Source organism: Equus quagga, chromosome 13, assembly GCF_021613505.1.
Source record: "Equus quagga isolate Etosha38 chromosome 13, UCLA_HA_Equagga_1.0, whole genome shotgun sequence".
Classification (NCBI taxonomy): domain Eukaryota; kingdom Metazoa; phylum Chordata; class Mammalia; order Perissodactyla; family Equidae; genus Equus; species Equus quagga.
In genome coordinates this window covers 38,039,637-38,059,475 of record NC_060279.1, presented here as the reverse complement: position 1 = coordinate 38,059,475, position 19,839 = coordinate 38,039,637, and the positions used below count along the sequence as shown (strand labels likewise).

At 44.6% G+C, this 19,839-nt stretch overlaps 3 protein-coding genes across 16 annotated transcripts in view; 2 read left to right on the top strand and 1 right to left on the bottom strand.

Annotated features, from left to right (window-relative positions):
* DAP3 (death associated protein 3) overlaps positions 1–1,964 on the top strand; it is a 35,021-nt gene extending 33,057 nt beyond the window's left edge. For both annotated transcript variants that reach the window (XM_046682772.1, XM_046682771.1), the window contains exon 13: positions 128–1,964. In XM_046682772.1, coding sequence (XP_046538728.1) covers positions 128–213 — 86 coding nt within the window. In that variant the 3' untranslated portion in view covers positions 214–1,964. The remainder of the gene's footprint in view (positions 1–127) is intronic.
* An 8,061-nt stretch (positions 1,965–10,025) lies between these two features.
* Positions 10,026–14,906, top strand: MSTO1 (misato mitochondrial distribution and morphology regulator 1). Of its 8 annotated transcripts, none has more exons than XM_046680969.1 (14): positions 10,026–10,631; positions 10,745–10,880; positions 11,335–11,404; positions 11,500–11,575; positions 11,832–11,946; positions 12,024–12,111; positions 12,265–12,382; positions 12,460–12,594; positions 12,702–12,854; positions 13,406–13,537; positions 13,611–13,795; positions 14,002–14,130; positions 14,218–14,330; positions 14,632–14,906. In XM_046680969.1, exons 1-14 carry the CDS (start codon positions 10,548–10,550, stop codon positions 14,841–14,843), a joined length of 1,746 nt encoding a protein of 581 aa, XP_046536925.1. In that variant the 5' UTR covers positions 10,026–10,547; the 3' UTR covers positions 14,844–14,906. The 8 variants fall into 8 exon arrangements, with proteins under 8 accessions (XP_046536925.1, XP_046536924.1, XP_046536929.1 ...); XM_046680968.1 differs by having other exon boundaries at positions 10,028–10,631; positions 14,629–14,906; XM_046680973.1 differs by having other exon boundaries at positions 10,029–10,631; positions 14,026–14,130.
* LOC124249718 (GON-4-like protein) overlaps positions 14,724–19,839 on the bottom strand; it is a 66,013-nt gene continuing 60,897 nt past the window's right edge. For 4 of the 6 annotated variants that reach the window (XM_046680963.1, XM_046680961.1, XM_046680962.1 and 1 more), the window contains 8 exons: positions 19,431–19,574; positions 19,205–19,324; positions 17,906–18,019; positions 17,133–17,343; positions 16,044–16,671; positions 15,853–15,955; positions 15,279–15,424; positions 14,724–14,856 (listed from right to left, as the gene is read on the bottom strand). In XM_046680963.1, coding sequence (XP_046536919.1) covers positions 14,850–14,856; positions 15,279–15,424; positions 15,853–15,955; positions 16,044–16,671; positions 17,133–17,343; positions 17,906–18,019; positions 19,205–19,324; positions 19,431–19,574 — 1,473 coding nt within the window. In that variant the 3' untranslated portion in view covers positions 14,724–14,849. Of the gene's footprint in view, positions 14,857–15,278; positions 15,425–15,852; positions 15,956–16,043; positions 16,672–17,132; positions 17,344–17,905; positions 18,020–18,118; positions 18,445–19,204; positions 19,325–19,430; positions 19,575–19,839 lie in introns of those variants that run through there. The other 2 variants (XM_046680964.1, XM_046680967.1) reach the window with 2 other exon arrangements.

Genomic DNA, 19,839 nt, shown 5'->3' with positions numbered 1-19,839 from the left:
GTCTCTTGGGAGTGCTAATTACATCAGAATGTAATGTGGATAATGTAGCCTCTGTCTACAGAACGTTCTGGGTAACACCATGCTGCAGGGAAAAACTGCCAATTGTCTGTCTTTGACTCCTTTTTAGCTCATACGGAAGATGGGAAAAAGGAGCTACTATTCCTAAGTAATACGAATCCCGGGCAGCTGGAGCGGCTCTGTGCCTACCTCTAAGCCATGGTCACGTGTGCAAGACGACGGACATATCCTTTAAGAGACCCAGGCCCAAAAAGATGGGACAGTGCCACAGTACACAGGAAGAGCAGCCGTGCCCCTCGTCACGGGCCCGGACAGCACTGCAGCCAGCTCCCAGCCTTCATTGAAATGCTTCCTTATGAAGTGACTGTAATGGCACGAAGACATCCTCTTGTTCCTGAAACTATTATCAGTTTATTAGATGTGGTTTTCACATTTTTAAATAATCATGGATCTTTTCCTTAAAAATTAAATTATCTTTCTTAAAGTTTTGTGTTAGATATATAAGATGGAAAGAGCCTTCACACTGGCCACATTGAATTTCTCTGGCATTCTGCTCCTTGGGGGTCTGAAGAGACTAAATTCTACCGAAATTTCTAGTAGTTGTGTTTTCCAGACTTTATTCAATTCAGGAGATTGAGATTCACAGCTTAACTTCTCCCCTGAGACACGGACCATTCACTTCCTATTTATAATTTTATTGATAGCAGCTGAGAACCTCACTGACACGCCGGCCGAGCCTGGCAGCTTTGTATGGTACAGCCCCTTCTACAGGTTCCTGAAGAATTAAGTACTAAACCCCTACAGCATACAGTGTATGTCATGAATGAACTTATCTTTGATGCATGTAGAGTAGTACTATCTGTGTACCATCTTTGGGAGATTTGAGAAAATAGTGACTCAACCCAATTCCAGTAGAGTTAAACTCTCTCACTGTACCCACGTTGTTGGTGTCGAGTCAGAAGTTGGATTCCCAGATCTGCCACTTTATTAGCTTTCTGTCTTAGGGTCTCTCAGCCTATTTCCTTCTTTAATTTCACTTTATCTCTATTTTACCTTATCTAATGGTGATGATAATGTCCAACTTTCAGGGGTTTTGTGAGAATTAAATCACATAATATACGTAAAGTACCTCACACATAGTAGGTACCCATTAAACAGTAGGTAGTTACCATTTGTAACTTGGATTTTATAATGCTTTATTTGGAAAATTACTGTGAAGGAGACAGTCTGTGAATGTATATCTGCTTCCTCTCTAGAGAGCCAGCTTCCTCTACCCCTAAATCGCCTCCTTGAGGATTCCTTATCAGAAATAGAACTTCCGCCCCTGACCCAATCCCCAGTCAGTTTAGCTGGACTGTGTTCTAGCATCAGACTCAGACAACAGCCTTACAGAGATGGCTTAACCAGCTCCCAAAGTGGAACGCTTGAACCCATTTAACAATCGCTCTTAATATGGTTCTGCTTCTCTGATTGAACTCTGATTGATACACCTCCCCATATGGTTAGTCAAGCCTTTAGATTTATCTTTTCAATAGCTCAGACTTTCCTCCTCTTCATCCTCATTTCCAGTGCCATCGTAACCACGCCTCTTCTTGTTTGAGTTACTGTAATCATTTGCTAGTTTGTTTCTCTGCCCCCACCCATTCTTGGCTCCTCCCTCCAGTCCATCTTTCACAGGACTGCCTAGTGAGCTTTCTAAACACAACCTATCACACAGTTCCCTTAGTTGATGTCATTCAGTGGCTTGACTATGCCTTTTTTCCAATTATTTGTGCCATGTATATGTTTAAAAGTTCAAATTATACATAAACATATGTCATGGAAAATCAGGTCCTTTCCTTACTCTCAGCTCCCTTTTCTAGAGGCAACTTCTGTTCCAAATTCCAGAGACAAAATTCTATACAAAAAATAAGCATGTTTTTAAAATAAAAGTGTACTATTCTATACTTGGTGTTTCCACATATCTTGGAAATTGTATCTATCAGGATTCTTTCTTGTCAATTGAGTGCCTGCTCTAACTAATTTAAAAAGAAAAGGAATTAAGTAGCACACAGAACCTTTAAGAGGGACAGTCTCAGAAGCTCAGCAGCCACAGACAAATCCTGACCACAACAGGGGGGAGAGGTGCTATGATAATGTCACCAGTGCCACTTATAAACATCAACACTGCAACCTATGCTAATGACAGCAGCAGCTAGATCCCAGAAACTCCAGTGCTGCTGCCTCCCAAAAACAGCAAGATGCTGCTTACCAGAAGGTGTTCACTGGCCAGGACCTGCATCTAATTGGCAAACCTGATCCTTGGCTGCAAATGAGGTTGGGAAATTGGCTTCCAGCTTTGGAAGGCTAAACTCATATAATCAGTGTGCCTCATTCTCTTAACTGAATATGGAATAGTAAGTTGTATGACTACACCATCAATATATACAAAGTCCTTACTAAAGAATTACCTAATTACTTTTGTAATTTGCTAAATATGGATTCTTAATTTTTTTCCAAACACTCTATCATAATCTACCCTATCCAGTCCTCTGTTTTTCTTTTCTTTTAAAGATTGGCACCTGAGCTAGCTGTTGCCAGTCTTTTTTTTTTTTCCCCTGGTTTATCTCCCCAAATCCCCCCGGTACATAGTTGTATATTTTTACTTGTGGGTCCTTCCAGTTGTGGCATGAGGGACGCCACCTCAGCATGGCTGGATGAGCGGTGCCATGTCTGCGCCCAGGATGCAAACCGGTGAAACCCTGGGCCGCCAAAGCAGAGTGCGAGAACTTAACCACTCAGCCACGGGGCCAGCCCCAGATTTCTTAATATATGACACCAAAGATGTGATCCATACAAGAAAAACCTGATAAATTGGACTTCATCCAAACTTAAAATTTACTCTACAAAAGAGACCATTAAGAAAATGAAAAAGACAAGCCATAGACTGGGAAAAAATATCCGTAAATCATATGTCTGATAAAGGACTTGTATCCAGAATATATAAAGAACTCCTATTACTCGTTAATAAGAAGATAAACAATTTAAAAATAGGTAAACAATTTGAATAGACATTTCTCTAAAGAAGACATATAAATGGCTGATAAGATGATGAAAAGATGCTCAACATCACTAGTGATTAGGAAAATGCAAATCAAAACTACAATAAGATACCACTTCACACGTACTAGAATGGCTAAAAGTCAAAAAGAAGACAACCAGTGTTGGGGAGGATGTGGAGAAACAGGAATCTTCACACATGGCTAATGGAAATGGAAAATGGACATAGAAATTTTCCAAAATGTTTCCACTTTGGAAAAACAGTTTGGCAGTTCCTCAGAATGTTAAACCGAGTTATCACATGACCCAGCAATTGCACCACAAGGTGTCGACCCTGGTGAAATGAGACCATGTCCACATGGGCTTGTGTGCAAGCAGCATGAGACTGTTCATAGCAACATCATTCATAACTAAAAAGTGGAAATAATCCAAATATCCATCAACTTGTAAATGGATAACCAAAAGGGAACAAAATACTAATACATGCTACAACATGGGGAACCTCAGAATCCTTATGCTAAGACTCCAAACACAAAAGAACACATACTGTATGATCATGTCCAGAAATGGCAAGTCTATACAGGCAAGAGTAGATTAGTGACTGCCTAGTGTTAGGGGGTAGCAATAGGGTTTAACTGTAATCACACAGGAAGAATCTTTTGGAGATGGTGGAAACGTTTTAAAACTGAACTGTGGGGGGCTGGCTCCATGGCCAAGTGGTTAAGTTTGCACACTCTGCTTCAGCGGCTCAGGGTTTCGCTGGTTCGGATCCTGGGCGTGGACATGGCACCACTCATCAAGCCATGCGGGGGCAGCGTCCCACATGCCACAACTAGAAAGACCCACAACTAAAAATATGCAACTATGTACAGGGGGGCTTTGGGGAGAAAAGGGAAAAATAAAATCTTTAAAAAAAATAAAATAATAAAATCTTTAAAACTGAATTGTGGTAATGATTGCACAACTGTGTATATTGACAAAATCACTGTACACTTAAAATGGTTGTAAATGGATATGAATGATACCTCAATAAGGGTGTTTAAAATAAAACCTACAGAGCCAGCCCTGATGGCCTAGTACTTAAAAGTTAGCACTCTCACCACTTCAGCATCCCAGATTCGGTTCCCAGTCGCCGAACCACACCACCTGTCTGTCAGTTGCCATGCTGTGGTGGTGTCTCACATAGAAGAACTAGAAGGACTTACAACTAGAATATACAACCATGCACTGGGGCATTGGGGGGAAAAACAAAAGAGGAAGATTGGCAACAGATGTCAGCTCAGGGGAAATCTCAGAAGAAGAAAAAAAAACTGCAGTCAGACGTCTTCTTTCCCTCTACTCCTCGAAGGGTTCATACCCTCATCGTGGTCTGATGGCTCTCCCAGCCTCCTCTGGTTTCGCCCCAATATTCCCTCACAGCTATTTGTCTGATAAAGCACTTGCATGTATGATCCCATCTTGCTGTTTGCTTCTGGTGTATGCTGCCTTCAAGAGAAATCTAAAGTTGCAAGGATAAAGTCAAGAAAGATATACTATGCAAACACTAACCAAAAGAAAGCTTGTTCATCTATGTGACTATCAAAGTACAGTAAACATTAAGGTAGAACAGCATTACTAGAGAAGAAGGAATATTTTATTTATTGGTGAAGTTCAATTCATCAGAAAGATAAAACAATTGTAAAGTAGCATGCCCTTATAACAGCCTCAGAAAATAAAAACTAACAAAATACAAGGAGAAATAGACAATCATACTGGAAGAATTAATATACTTCATTAATTGATAGAAGAGACAAAAGAATCAATAAGAATATAGAAGGGATTTTTATAATTTTTTTTTTCTTTGAGGAAGATTAGCCCAGAGCTAACATCTGCTGCCAATCCTCCTCTTTTTGCTGAGGAAGACTGGCCCTGAGCTAACATCCATGCCCATCTTCCTCTGCTTTATCTGTGGAATGCCTGCCACAGCATGGCTTGACAAGCAGTGCCATGTCTGCACCCGGGATCTGAACTGGCGAACCCCAGGCCGCCGAAGCAGAACATGCGAACTTAACCACTGGGCTGGCCCTAGAATGTAGAAGATTTGACTATCATGATTAATAAACTTGTCCTAATGAAAGTACTATTTTTAATTAAACCAAAAACCTTCTGAATATACATTCTTTTTAAGCACACATACAACATGTTCAAAAATTAACTATTGCTGAACCATAAAAGAAATCAACAAGTTTCAAAGAATTTAAATATGTTCTCTGATCTCAATGCAATTTAAGCTACAAATCAATAACAAAAAGATACATATAGAAAATCCCCCTGTGTTTGGAAATTAAGAAATACTTTTCTGGGGGCTGGCCTCGTGGTATACTGGTTAAATTTGTGCTCTCCACTTCAGCAACTCAGGGTTTGCAGGTTCGGATCCCAGGTGCAGACCTACATGCTGCTCATCAAGCCATGCTATGGTGGCATCCCACATACAAAATAAAGGCAGACTGGCACAGATCTTAGCTCAGGGCCAATCTTCCTCACCAAAAAAAAGAACGAATGAAAGAAATACTTTTCTGATGTGCCCATCAGTCAGAGAAAAAAATCAGAATGGAAATAAGAAAGTAATTCAAACTAAACGATTATGAAAATGCTAAACTCAAAACTTGAAAAGTTAGTTCTTAGAAAATACTATTAAGGAGCTGGCCTGGTGGAATATTGGTTAAGTTCGTGCACTCCGCTTCAGCAACCCAGGGTTCAAAGGTTCAGATCCTGGGTGTGGACACCGCTCATCAAGCCATGCTGAGGCAGCACCCCACTAGCAAAATGGAGGGAGATTGGCACAGAGGTCAGCTCAGGGCCAATCTTCTTCACCAAAAAAAGATAATAATAAAAAGAAAATATTAATAAAATTATCTTTTTAAAAAAACCCTCTCGTGAGAATATTCAAGAGAAAAAGTAAGAGTAACTTTTTACCTGTAAAAGAAGCAATATCAGAAATTAGAAAGGAGAGGCCAGCCCAGAGGCGCAGCAGTTAAGTGCGCACGTTCTGCTTCGGTGGCTGGTTCGATCCCGGGTGCAGACATGGCACCGCTTGGCAAGCCATGCTGTGGCAGGTGTCCCACAGATAAAGCAGAGGAAGATGGGCACGGATGTTAGCTCAGGGTCAGCCTTCCTCAGCAAAAAGAGGAGGATTGGCAGCAGTTGGCTCAGGGCTAATCTTCCTCAAAAAAAAAAAAAAAAGAAATGATAAAGGATATCAATACAGATCTTGCAGACATTAACAAGATTAAATGGGTATATTATGAACAATTTGATGACAATAACTCTGAATTTGAAGATTAAATGGACAAAATTCCTAATAACCTATCAAAATTGACATAGGAAGAAATAATTTAAATAGTCCTATAACTATTATAGAAGTCATAATCGGAAACTGTTCTACAAAGAACACCAGGTCCACTTGACTTCACCAGTAAATTCCACCAAACATTTATGGAAGAAATAATGCCAATCTCCTACAAACTCTTGTGGAAAACAGAAAAAAGAGACATACTTTGCAACTTGTTTTTTGAGGCCAATATTACTCTGATATCAAAACCTGACAAGAACATTACAAAAAAGGGAAATTACAGGCCAATCTCATAAACATGAATACAAAAAATCCCAAACAAAATATGAGTAAATCAGATCCAACATTTTAAAGGCATAACAACATAAATGAGTCAAGGTTTATTGCAGGAATGCAAATTAAGATTATATACAAAAGTCAAACTATGTAATTTATGCAATTAGCAAAGCAAAGGAAGGATAAGATGAGTATCTTACTTCAGAGCAAATATTTTTCAATTCCAAATCCATTCATGATCAAAACTCTTAGCAAACCAGAAATAGCAGACAACTTCCAGAAACTGACAAGGAGTATCTACAAAATTCGTCAGCCCATGTCATACTTAGAAGTGAAATGGTGACAGCATCCCTTTGAGATAAGAAGCAAGACACGGCTGTCTACTTTTACCATTTCTATTCCACACTGTACTTGAGGTCCTAGTCAGTGTGCTGTGGAAAGGAAAACAAAGTTATGTATAAGATTTGGAAAGAGATAAAAAACAACCATCATTATTTGTGGATAAGTTTATGTAGAAACCCAAGAGTCTACAGATAAATTACTAAAATTAATAAATGGGCATAGCAGGGGCCGGTCCTGTGGCCGAGTGGTTTAAGTTCGCGCGTTCTGCTTCAGAGGCGCAGGGTTTCTCCAGTTCGGATCCTGAGAGCGGACATGGCACTGCTCATCAAGCCATGCTGAGGCGGCGTCCCACATGCCACAACTAGAAGGACCCGCAACTAAAAATATACCACTATGCACCAGGGGAGGATTTGGGGAGAAGAAGGAAAAATAAAATCTAAAAAGAAAAAAATAATAAAATAAATGGGCATAGTAGTGTTGCTGGTTAGGTCAGTATGCAAATCAGTTGTATTTCTGTATATCAACAGAAAATAAAATTTTAAAAGATTTCATTACAATAGCAACAAAAATATAAAAAACATAAGAATAAATATGGTAAAAGATGTATATGACATTTATATAGAAAACTAGAAAATATTATTGAAAAAAAATTTAAAGACCTCAATAAATGGTAGAATACAAATTGGAAAATTTAATAATACAAAGGAATTAATTCTCCCCAAACTGATCTATCGAGATGCAATGCTATCCCATTCAAAATACCTATAGGTTTTAAATTTTTTTGTGGAACTTGACAAATTGATTCTAAAATATATGTGGACATAGAAAGAGCCAAATAGGGGCCAACCCGGTGGCGCGGTGGTTAAGTTCGCACGTTCCACTTCTCAGTGGCCTGGGGTTTGCCTGTTCAGATCCCAGGTGTGGACATGGCACCACCTGGGAAAAGCCATGCTGTGGTAGGCGTCCCAGGTACAACGTAGAGGAAAATGGGCATAGATGTTAGCTCAGGGCCAGTCTTCCTCAGCAAAAAGAGGAGGATTGGCAGGAGTTAGCTCAGGGCTAATCTTCCTCAAAAAAAGTAAAAAGAAAGAAAGAGCCCAGAATAGATAAGACTTAATTCTAATCTTCTATTTTGAAAAATTTCAAACCTACTGGAATGATGAGTAGCTCGAAAGAACACCATATAACCTTCACTTAGATCCAATTGTTAACATTTTGTCTCATATTCTCTTTCTACATATTTATTTACTTTGTGACACCATTTGAAAGTAAATTACAGATAAGTATTTCATCACATACCTCCTAAGAACAGAATATTCTCTTGTATAATCAGAATATCATTATCACACCAAAGAAACTCATCATCAATATAATAATATTATCTAATATATGGTCTATTTTCAAATTTCTCCAGTTATCCCAACAATGTCTTTATGGCTCCCCCCACCCCACCCCCTCACAATCCAGGTTCCAATTAAGGATCATATACTACATTTAAGCTGAAATATCTCTTCAATATACTTTATCGTCACTAGATCTTCTGGTTTTTCATTTGACATTTTTGAGGACACCAGGCCAGTTGTTTTATACACTGTCCCACATTCTGGATTTGTCAAATTGTGTCCCCCAGATCCGACACAGGTTAAAGGCTTTTGGCAAGCCTAACACATAGGTGATATTTTGTATTTGCCACACTATCACGTCATTTCAGTTTGTTCCATTATCAGTGATACTAAGTTTGATCACTGGTTAATCTGGCATCCGTCACTGTAAAAGAACACTTTCCCCGAGGTCATTAATAAGTTATTTGTGAAGAGTTACTTTGAAATCCTGAAACCATCTGTTTTCCAACAAATTATCACTCAATGGTTTTAACATCATTGATGATTCTCACCTGAATCTTAAATTGATCACTGCAATCTAAATTTAAAGTCTATTGGGGCCAGCCTGGTGGCACAGCAGTTAAGTTCGCATGTTCCGCTTTGACGGCCCGGGGTTCACCTGTTCGGATCCCGGGTGCGGACCTAACAGATAATCTTCCTCAAAAAAAAAAATAATTAAAAAATAGACAAATTTAAAGCCTATCATGTATTAGCTGCCATTCTTCTGTCACCCCTAACACTCACCCTCCCCTCTCCTTTTCTTGGTCTCTGTGGACTCAGGGATCTGAGACTTTTTTTAAAAAAACAGTGTTTAGAGACTGTGAAATTGGAACAGACCAAAGGAACAGGATCAAGAGCCCAGAACGTAATATTAAAAGCATTAGTAATACTTGAAAAGATTAATAAATGTGACTATATTTTTAAAAATGAAAGACAAATCTCTTCAAAAGACCCCCCTTTAAGGAAATGAAAAGGCAACCTGAGTGGGAGAAGATATTTCCAACGCATAAAACTGACAAAGGGCTTGTATCCAGAATAAAGTTCTTACTCCTACAAATCAGTAAGAGACAACCCAAAAGAAACATGGGCAAGAGACCTGAACATGTGCTTCGTAAAAGTGGATATCCAAACAGCTGATAAACTTATGAAAAGGTGCTCTCAACCTCATTAGTAACCAGGAAAATTAAGATCAGTGATAAGGACTAGAATTTTACAATGTTGGTAGGGCTATGGAATATCAACTGAAAACCCCCCTGCACTGGTGATGGAATTCGAAATTGGTAGAGAAATTTAGAAAACAGCTTGGTGTTATTTACCAAGTTTCCAACATGCCCATCCTTCAACCCAACAATTACACTCCTAGATATACACCCAACAGAAATGTGTGTACATGCACAAGAATGTTAACTGCAGCACCTAACAGCCAAAAGCTGGAAGCAATCCCAAAGCCTATAATCAGCAGAGGTCATTTGTGGTATATTCATACCATGGACTACTATTCTGAAGCAATGAAAATGAACTATAAATACATGCAAGAATAGTAAAGAATTTCACAAACGATGTCGAGCAAAAGGCAGACGCAGAAAAATACGTAATCCGATTTATTTACATAACGTAACACATACGCCAGTCCACAGGATTAGAAGTCAGGAAGGCTTTGACTTTGGGAGGGGAAGGAGAGGGCGCCTGGGAGGTTTTATGGGGGCGTCTACTTTTCTGGCAAGGTTTTATTTTTGCCTGAAGCGCTAATGGCCAGCAGAAGTATCCTGTGAAAGTAAAAAAGCTGCAACAGAAGGAATAGGGTGGGAGAACCTCCCGTGAACCGCCCTAGGGACGCCGTGCGAGATGTAAAAGAAACAGCGGCAAGCGTGCTCGGGCAGGGTACAGCGGCTCCGGCGCCCACAACTTCCGGCGAGGGCCGTGGGGCCCCGCCCCTCGACGACCCCCAGGAGTAAGCAGGACTGGTCCACGCCCGGAAGAGGAGGGAAATGATGACCGTGTCTCTAAAGCCCAACGAATTGTTTAACCTTTGGGAGAGGATGTGTTCGTAGACCAATCGGACACAGAGAATGAGGCCCCGCCCACAAGCCTCCCAACCAATCGGCTAGGAGCAGCGAGTGGGCCGGCTGGGGCTGTGCCACCCTGCGGAGCCGCGCAGTATGGCGGGCGGGGCCCGCGAGGTGCTCACGTTGCAGTTGGGACATTTTGCGGGTTTCGTGGGAGCGCACTGGTGGAACCAGCAGGTGAGGTCTTTGGACGGCTGCCCCAGCGGACCCTTTCGGGATCTCCAGCCCTTACTTCCGGCCTGTCGCTCTCACCACCCCTGAGTTCAGTTCCTTCCTCTGTGCTTCCCCAGGATGCTGCGCTGTACCGACCGACGGATGCCAAGGAGCCGCCGGGGGAGCTGTGCCCCGACGTCCTGTACCGGACGGGCCGGACGCTGCACGGCCAGGAGACGTACACGCCGAGACTCATCCTCATGGATCTGAAGGGTGAGGCGGTGGTAGGGGTCAGCCAATGCCCAGTTTTCCCCTTCGCGTGCGGAGTCTTTAGCAACACGGCAGGAGACAGAGGGAGAGCTAACTATAGTATGCCAACACCGGAGGGACGCAAAAAGGCAAAACTTTATTTTGTTCAAGAGCCATCTCTGGAATGGGCAACTTGCCTCTCGAGACAGTGAGATGTTGAACTGTGGCACTCCTGTAGGACCGTTGGGTGTGGTCTTTGTCCCTGGTCCCCCAGCTAATGACTAGGCTGGGAATGAAGGATGGAACCTAGATTCTCCTAAGCAGGGTCTTTTTCCAACTCATGTGTATTCAAGAAAGCTTGGAAGAGCCGAGTGCCAGAGGGATGGCGAGAGCAGGTTGTCAGGTGATCAGAGGAAGATTAGCTGAAGCCGGGGAGGGACTAGGATTTGACCTAACGTTGCCTGTTATTTTTGTACAGGTAGTCTGAGCTCCCTGAAACAAGAAGGTGGACTCTACAGGGACAAACACCTGGATGCTGCAATAGCATGGTATCTGTGATGTTTGGAGAGGAGTGGGGAACGTGCCCAGGAAGCTGGAGAACTCCGGGAAACTGCCACTCTGATGGATCTCCACTTTGTTTCAGGCAGGGGAAACTCACCACACACAAAGAGGAACTCTATCCCAAGAACCCTTATCTCCAGGACTTTCTGAGTGCAGAGGTGAGGGCCTCTGCCCTGAACTTTTAAACCCAGTGCTACAACCAGAGTGCCTCTACTGGGGCACAGAAAAAGAGGATTTAATCATCTTAAATGCCTCAGAATAGCATTTAGGAAAAAGCACTTTTTCCCCCTAAAGGACCATGACTAGGTGAATAGAAAGGAGGCTGTGGGGTGTGGCCAACAAAATCAAGAAGATAAATCAACTTTTGCCTCAAGACTGCCTGGAACTAAATATCCTTTGTCTCATCCCTCCCAGGGAGTGCTGAATAGTGATGGTATCTGGAAGGTCAAATCCATTCCCAATGGCAAAGGTGAGGCTTCTCCAGATACTGCAGGATGGGGAACTGGGCAGAGCAGGAACATGGAGAAAGGTACATTCCTTCTGCGTTTTCTTCAGGTCCCCCCCTACTCACCACTGCTACAACTCCAAAACCACTTATCCCCACAGAGGGCAGCATCCGAGTCTGGTCAGACTTCCTCAGAGTCCATCTTCATCCCCGGAGCATCTGTATGATTCAGAAGTACAACCATGATGGGTATGGGGGGCCCCAGAGGCTGTGAGGCAAGAAACTGAGTCCCTACCAATGTTACAGGAGGCTCTTGAAGCCATCTTCCCTGCCCTCCCCTAAACTAAGAGGGGCGGAAATGGGGGAGTCTTGAAAGCCCTGGATTGTGTTTATGCACCGCAGGGAGGCAGGTCGCCTGGAGGCTTTTGGCCAAGGGGAGAGCATCCTGAAGGAGCCCAGGTACCTGGAAGAGCTCGAGGACAGGCTGCACTTCTACGTGGAGGAGTGCGACTACCTGCAGGTAGCTGTGTGGCACAGTGGCCACTGGGGTAGAAACTCTTTTCATCCTACTATCTTTCATTATTCACTTCTCTCCAGGGCTTCCAGATCCTGTGTGACCTGCACAATGGCTTCTCTGGGGTAGGCGCTAAGGCCACAGAGCTGCTAAAAGACGAGTATTCAGGGCGGGGAATAATAACCTGGGGCCTTCTCCCTGGTCCCTACAGTCTCGGGGTGAGTAGAACTTGGGGGAACAAACAGTCACAGTGTAGGGAGGGAGAAATGAAGGAATGAGACCCCAGTGAGGAAGTTGCTTAAACAACTCTCCTTTCTTTCACCAGGAGCCCCAGAAAGACATCTATCGTCTGTTAAACACAGCTTTCGGTCTGGTGCACCTGTCTGCTCACAGCTCTCTGGTCTGCCCCTTATCACTGGGTGGGAGCCTGGGGCTGCGACCTGAGCCACCTGTCCACTTTCCTCACCTGCGTTATGATGTAAGGTTCAAAGCTCTTGTTCTGACTGCAGCTAGTGATCAGGCAGCCCTCACACTCGCCGCGTCAGCCTTTATCTGTTACTGGCTCTAATTTTTTTTTTTTTTTTTTTGAGGAAGATTAGCCCTGAGCCAACATCTGCTGCCAATCCTCCTCTTTTTGCTGAGGAAGACTGGCCCTGAGCTAACATCCGTGCCCATCTTCCTCTATTTTATGTGGGATGCCTGCCACAGCATGGCTTGACAAGTGGTGCCTAGGTCTGCACCTGGGAGCCGAACCAGCAAACCCCAGGCTGCTGAAGTGGAACATGTGCACTTAACCCCTGCACCACCAGGCTGGCCCCTGTTAATGGCTCTATTCTTGAAGCCTCAGCTTAAACTCAGCTGTGATGTGGCCTCTTAGATCACACTGTCCTGTGCTTGTCCAGCCTTGGGCAAACACACTCCTGGCTTTGTGCTAAAGTAGCTGGACCTTTCTGCCATTACTATTCTCCTGCCACACGCTTTTTTCCAGACTTGAAAGGCCAAGTGCTCTTCTCCGTATCCTCTTTACAGGCCACTCTGCCCTTCCACTGTAGTGCCATCCTGGCTACAGCCCTGGATACAGTTACTGTTCCTTACCGCCTACGGTCCTCACCAGTTCCCATGGTTCATCTGGCTGATATGCTGAACTTCTCTGGGAAAAAGGTATGAAGCTTTGTGAGGGTTTGGGTGAGAGCTGAGGAAAAGCTCTGTAACTTGATCTCTTCCTTACCTTTAGGTGGTGACAGCAGGCGCAACCATCCCCTTCCCCTTGGTTCCAAACCAGTCCCTTCCTGATACCCTGGTGCAACTTGGAGGGGTCACCCCATGGACCCCACTGTCTGCATGTGGGGACCCTTCTGGAATACGCTGCTTTGCCCAATCAGTGGTGCTGAGGGGTCTAGACAAGGCATGCCACACCAGGTGAGGACTGGTGGTCCTTAGGAGCCCTTGTCAGACTTTTCTTTCATGTCCTTTTCTCTCTAATACCTCTGGACATTCTAATGGCATTGCCCCTCTCTTCTTCCTTCTTCCCTACTTAAAAAAAAAAGACTGAGCATCCTGATTCAGCCGATGGCCTGAGAACGTAAGAATTCTTAGCTTCTTATTCATGTTGCCACCAATTAAAGGTGGTTTTGGCTTTGTTCTGGCAGTCAGCTCACCCCAGGGACACCTCTGCCCTCCCCGCTCCACGCGTGTACCACTGGGGAAGAAGTCCTGGCCCAGTATCTACAACAGCAGCAGCCTAGCGTCAGGAGGTCAGTATAACGCTTGCTCCTACCCTTCTCCCAGACCTCACACCTCCCTTGGCTTTTTTTCACTCAACTGTTCTCTTGCTCCCACAGTTCTTCCCATCTGCTGCGGACTCCCTGCAAGGTGGTTCCTCCTTACCCCTACCTCTTCTCCTCAAGCCTCAGCCAGCAGGGTTTGCTTCTGGATGGTCCCCCAACTGGGGCAGGTATGTAGGAGGTCAAGAAAACCAAGATTTCAAACGTGGGAAATGTTTTTCTATATGCCTTCCTGAATAAAGGTACTTAAAAAGTTGAGAGTTAAACATTCCTTTATTCACTCTATGGGTCCTGACAGAAGTGTTCTTCCTCTAGAGTACTGGTATACTAAGGGGACAGTACACAAAATTTATGGAGTTTTCTTTACAGTCAAGTCTACCAAAGGCCCAGACTCCCCTATCTGTACCACAGAGTCCGGGGGCAGAATAACAGTCCATTTACAAGCCTCCTCTTTCTCTCCCTCCGCAGCAGTGGAGAGCATCCCAGTGCTTGGGGCCCTCTGCTCCTCTTCATCCTTGAACAAAACCCTGGGAGACTTGGCCAAAGAGCTCACCAAACTCAACCTGCGGCGCTGGGCCAGCTTCTTGGATGCTGGAGTGGAACAGGATGACCTAGAGGAGGTGCTGCAGGAGCTGTGCAGTCTGGCCCAGTGCTACCAGGGTGGTGACAGCCTCATGGGCTAAAGTTCCTCACGGACTAAAGAAAAGGAAAGAGCTAGTTTACAATAAAAACTGCTGGATGCAGGAGCTCAGTGTCTTGGGACTGGCTACACCAACATATGCATTTATTACATTTAGAAACATTGTGATTAGATCACAGAACAATAAATATGTACCATCAGACCAAAGAAAAAGGTGGGGAGGAAGAAAAGGAGCTGAGCCCCACTCTCCCTTGGTGCTATTTACAAAGTTACAAAGTCCATTTCTAACGTCTTCATAAAAGACCTTGAAGGACAGACAGGATGGCAGAGCCCCAGCCTGCCTTTGTCTTTGTCCTAGGCCCCTGCTCCTCCAGCTCTGTATACTGAGGTCATGGGTTGTACAAGCAAAGTACAACCACCCTCTCCCTCATCAGGGCGCCTGTTGGGCTTCATCCACCCACAGCTCCCGGAGTCTCACTCATCTAGCTCCTCCTCAGACAGAAGATCTCCGTGGTCAGACAGCTGGTCTGTGTTGCTGGTGCTGGTTGCGTCATCCTCATCCTCGGAGCTGGCCTCGCAGGCGGTATGGAAGAGCTGCATGAGTTCCCGAAAACGGTGGGAAACCTAGGAGGAGAGGCGAGGACTGCATTCCCTGTTCCTATGTTACTAACGTCTAACGCTTAGTAAGCACTGTGTACCCATTTGAACAATCTTATTTGTTCCACACAATAAGGTTGTGAGGGCTGTGTCCTCCTTACAGATAAGGAAACTCAGGTTAAGAGACTAAATATTTTGCCCAAGTCAAATTCCTCCTAAAAACAAAATTAGAATGGGATTTCTGGGGCTTCTACCTCAAAATCCAATGCCCCTTTCCCTTCTAGAACCACTACCAACCCCCCTGACGAGTTAAGCCCTTCCTCAGGGCAGACCTTTACAATCACCCGTTGGTGTCTTGTCTTCTATCTCCTAGTTGACCAACCCATCCTCTTCTCACCAGCTCCTCTCCTTGGTTCTTCTGCGCCTGCAGCTCTAGCAGGACTTCCTCCACTTACCTCGGTAGGGGTCTTATTTCCCAGCTGCTGGGAGATGATGCTAAAAGTCTGCGGCTGGGCTCCTTGCTCCTGGCACATGGTGAGAATCACACGGTCAGCTTCCCTGTAACCCACACGTCATGGTTAACCCTCGGTAACGTGGATGTGTTCCATGCACTTTCCAAATACACACACCATCCATCCCTACTTACCTTGTCCACAGGACAACCTTTTCCCCAGTGGAGCTGACCTTGCTGTTGTTGGCACACACTGTAGCTTCTGTGGCCTTTGGCTGCTGCTCCCCCACTGGACCCTTGCCTTGTATTCCACTGTCTTTAGTCAAACCTCCTCTAGTGGCTTTGAGAGAAGTCTCTGAGGTGTCGATTCCTGATGAAGAAGATTCACGGACAGGGGACAGTCTGTCTGCTGTCTTCACTCCAGCTCTGTTTGAAGGCAGCCAGCTCTCCTGAGTATCCGGCGTCCTAGACACCTGTCTTCTCTCTAAGTCTTTGTTCACTGAGGAAATGGGACTTGGGAGGGAAGCAGGGGATTCAACAGTTCCAGGCAATTTCTCAGTTTCTGAAGCATCCCAAGCTAGCATGGAAGCCTCTGACTCACTCACTGCCTTGTGGCCCTCCCCCTCATTCTGAAGTCTGGGGGAGGCCTTGGGGCAGGAGAGAGCCTCCGGCCCAGCCTGGCTTCTCCTAACGGTGTATAGCACAGCTCCAGTTTTGGAGGGACGCTGAGGAGTCTCTGGTGAGTAGGGTGATGGGCCATCCAGGGGGAGCCGGTCTGTAAGAGTCACTTCTTGGGACAACAAATTGCTCCCCACTGCCAATCCTGTTTAGGAGGAAAATAAAGATCTAAGGATATGGACAAGGTCAAGATGCACGTAAGGACTATGAATTACCACAGGATAAAATTCTAATCTAAGAGTGTGAGGTGGGGGTGGGGGACTAAAGTCACTTATATAAAGATATAAAAGTCTGACTGCCAAAGCAGAGAATGGCTGAGACTTTAGAATGTGGATCACAGAGATCTAGAGCCAAGGGGAAGGGAATCAGGAATGGGAACACAAGAAGAGAATGCTGAGTCATGTTGATTTTGTAGCACTCAATTCTGCAAGAGGACTGAGGCCACAAGAGAGAAAATTAACACTGCACAGAGAAGGGTTTCCTATTGGTGTATTAGTGAAAGGGAAAGACTGTTATTTATCCAGACTCAAAGACGTTCTTGCTTGAAGTATGTGAGACTGAGACAAATGAAGGGAGACCAGCTGGGCTGGCAGTCGGATCACTCACCTGGAACAGGCATCTCTCCCTTTCGGGTACTCCTGCCAGTCCTGCTCTGGGTTGCCTCCAAGCTTTCTCGCTCCTCTGGAGCTTCCTCTTCCATCACGTCCTTGCCCTGCCCAGCTTCCTTAGCACCAGGCATAGGACTGGCCTCTCTGTGGGGACTGCTGCCCACCAACTCATGGGGCTCCTTGCTCTTGTAGGATTTGCTGTCACAGACCTGCAGGGATGGCCTTCTGGGTCAAGAGTCTCCTGACCTCCTTTTGTCTTAGGGGCCAACCAAAGGAAGAAGCCCTGCCATGCTTCTTGCTCAGCAAGTCAACCAACATGCATGCCTGCTCCAACGATTTTAAATGGCCCAGAATAGAGAAGTGGATTCTCCCACTCCTTCTCTAACCAAGGACTGTATTTTTGCTGCCAACCAACCCTAGAGAACTAGCATTACCTTCAAGGGTCTGTTTTCCTGACCCAGGTTTATTTCATTAAAAAAAAAATCTAAGAGGTAAATATTTGCACTGGTTGACTTTTTTCCAATTCTAAAAGCTTTACCCACAGGATTCTCTTTAAAAAGCAAAATCCATTATATATTTTTAAAAGATTCTACTTATTTTGCATACACACACTAATGTGTGTGTGTACTGCATATTATTTATATATGCGTAACGTTTTTCCGAATTCAATAAGGGACACATCTGTGGTAGCAAACAATACCCACACAGTAAGGCAACCTGGGGGTTGCCCCAGGCAGCTGTGACACCGCTCAGTACCAGCTCCCTCCTCACCTTACTGCTGCAGTGGCTGCAATTTCTCCTTTTGCTCTTTTTCAGCTTGGAATCAGGACCTCCTTCATGGCAGGAACAGGCACAGTCCTTGGCCCCATCTGGCCACTCAGCCTCCTAGGAGATACCTGGCTTGGTTAGCTGCCAAGCATTTTTGGTACCAAGAGAAGAAGCTAAGTTGTGAGCCATCTGAATAATCCCACCCCCTGACGCCCACCCTCATCCTTTCTCTTTTATTATAGACCATCTCTTCACATTGCCTGGGAAATCAATGCTCAAACTTGATGACAGCCTATTATGAATCCCTGAAACAATCCTTATATGACCCCAAGACTGACATATCCCAATTGCCCAGATGTTTCAGGAAATATTTAAGTCAAATACAATCTGAGGCAAAGTCACTGGAGAGCTCCATCATGAGATACAATCTACTCACTCGTCTGTGTTTGTTTCTGTCTCCCTGTGCCTTGAGCTCTCCCCTCTCTTCCAATCCCCTTGAGAGAGGGCTTTGTACATATGGAAGGCTCACTCAATGATACTCTCTGTTCAATAAACCCGAGACATAAGTACCATTATTAACCCCATTGATGATGAAGAAACTGAAACAAAGAGAGATTAAATAAGTTGCTCAAGGTCATTCAGCTATTACGAAGCAGTTTCTCCCCAAGAAAGAGTAAAAGACATGTAGAAAAGGGACATGGATTAAAAAGGCTACTTGAAGAGCAGTCGAGAGCAGTGCATACAAGGCTCTGGAACCAGATTACCTGGGTTCATATCCTAGCACTGCCACTTATTAAACATGAGACCCTGGCAATGGCCTCTCTCTGCACTTCAGTTTCCTCTTCTGTAAAATGCAAATAAGAGCAATCCCTTCACAGGATTAGTGTGGGAATTAAATGAGTGAAGAAACTATGTAAAAGACTTCCAAGAGATACATGATACTTTGTAACACAGCTAAGTATTAGCTGTTACCATTACTATTAAAATGGGAAATCTTGGTTCTCTCTCTTTACATGAAGAGAAAGGAAGAAGACCCAAGAGCAAGAAAAACAGCTCTGAGCTACAGAGAAGAGGAGGAAACGGATCCCTCTAATGAGGCGGCCAGGGGTGGGGCCTCTTCAGCAACTGCACTTTTCTTCCCATGGCCTCTGCGTGTCCATCAGCAGCCTGACCTCTGGTTCCTGCTCTGTGACTGCCTCAGACCCCAGAGGCTTTGAACCACACTAAGCCACAGAAACATTTAGACAGAAAATTCAAGGCTTTATTCATGAAAAATGGATCATCCCCAACAACCTGCTGTACCTTATCATGATTTTGGACCCCAATTTCTTTCCTTCTTTTGTTCTTTGAGGCTGTGGGAATCTTGGGAGGTTCCTCTTCCTCTTCCACATCAGGCAGTGCCACTTCTTCAAAGCCATCAAACTGGGGAGGAGTTGGTGCCACTCAACAGAGACTCTGGGGCAGGTATCATCCCTCCTAGACATGGCATTCCCCCTTCAAAACCCTACTGTAGCCTCGGGGCCTGTACCTCATACTCCTTCTCCTCAGTCCAATTGATCTCTTCAAAGTCACCCATCCGGCTAGCTGCTGGGCGCAGGTGGTCAAAGAAGATAGAGAACTCATCCTGCAGGTGGTCGTGGCCCTTGAGGAGCTGCCACATCTGTGTCTTGAGCTAGGGGAAGTTGTGGAGGGAAAGAAGTCTCTTACGCCTCTCCAAGCCACCACTCCAAATCAATCCCATATACTTCCAAGTTCTACTTCCCAAGTCAGCTGGGAGACACATAGAAGCCTCTCTTTCATAGCTAAGAGTTCTTAAACTCCCGTTCCCTCCTTGCTTGCCTACACAGGAGGGGTATTAATACTAGGTTTCATTCCTAATGACAATACTCTTTACCGCTGCCCTACTCAGCTCCAGTTCAGGTATTAACTCAAGCAGA

Bases quoted from the DNA above. Each gene is read 5' to 3' on its own strand.
- MSTO1 (XM_046680968.1), top strand. From the start codon at position 10,548: ATGGCGGGCGGGGCCCGCGAGGTGCTCACGTTGCAGTTGGGACATTTT. The intron at 11,405-11,499 runs GTATCTGTGATG...ACTTTGTTTCAG, and splicing joins CTGGATGCTGCAATAGCATG to GCAGGGGAAACTCACCACAC. The intron at 14,131-14,217 runs GTCAGTATAACG...TTGCTCCCACAG, and splicing joins CAGCAGCCTAGCGTCAGGAG to TTCTTCCCATCTGCTGCGGA.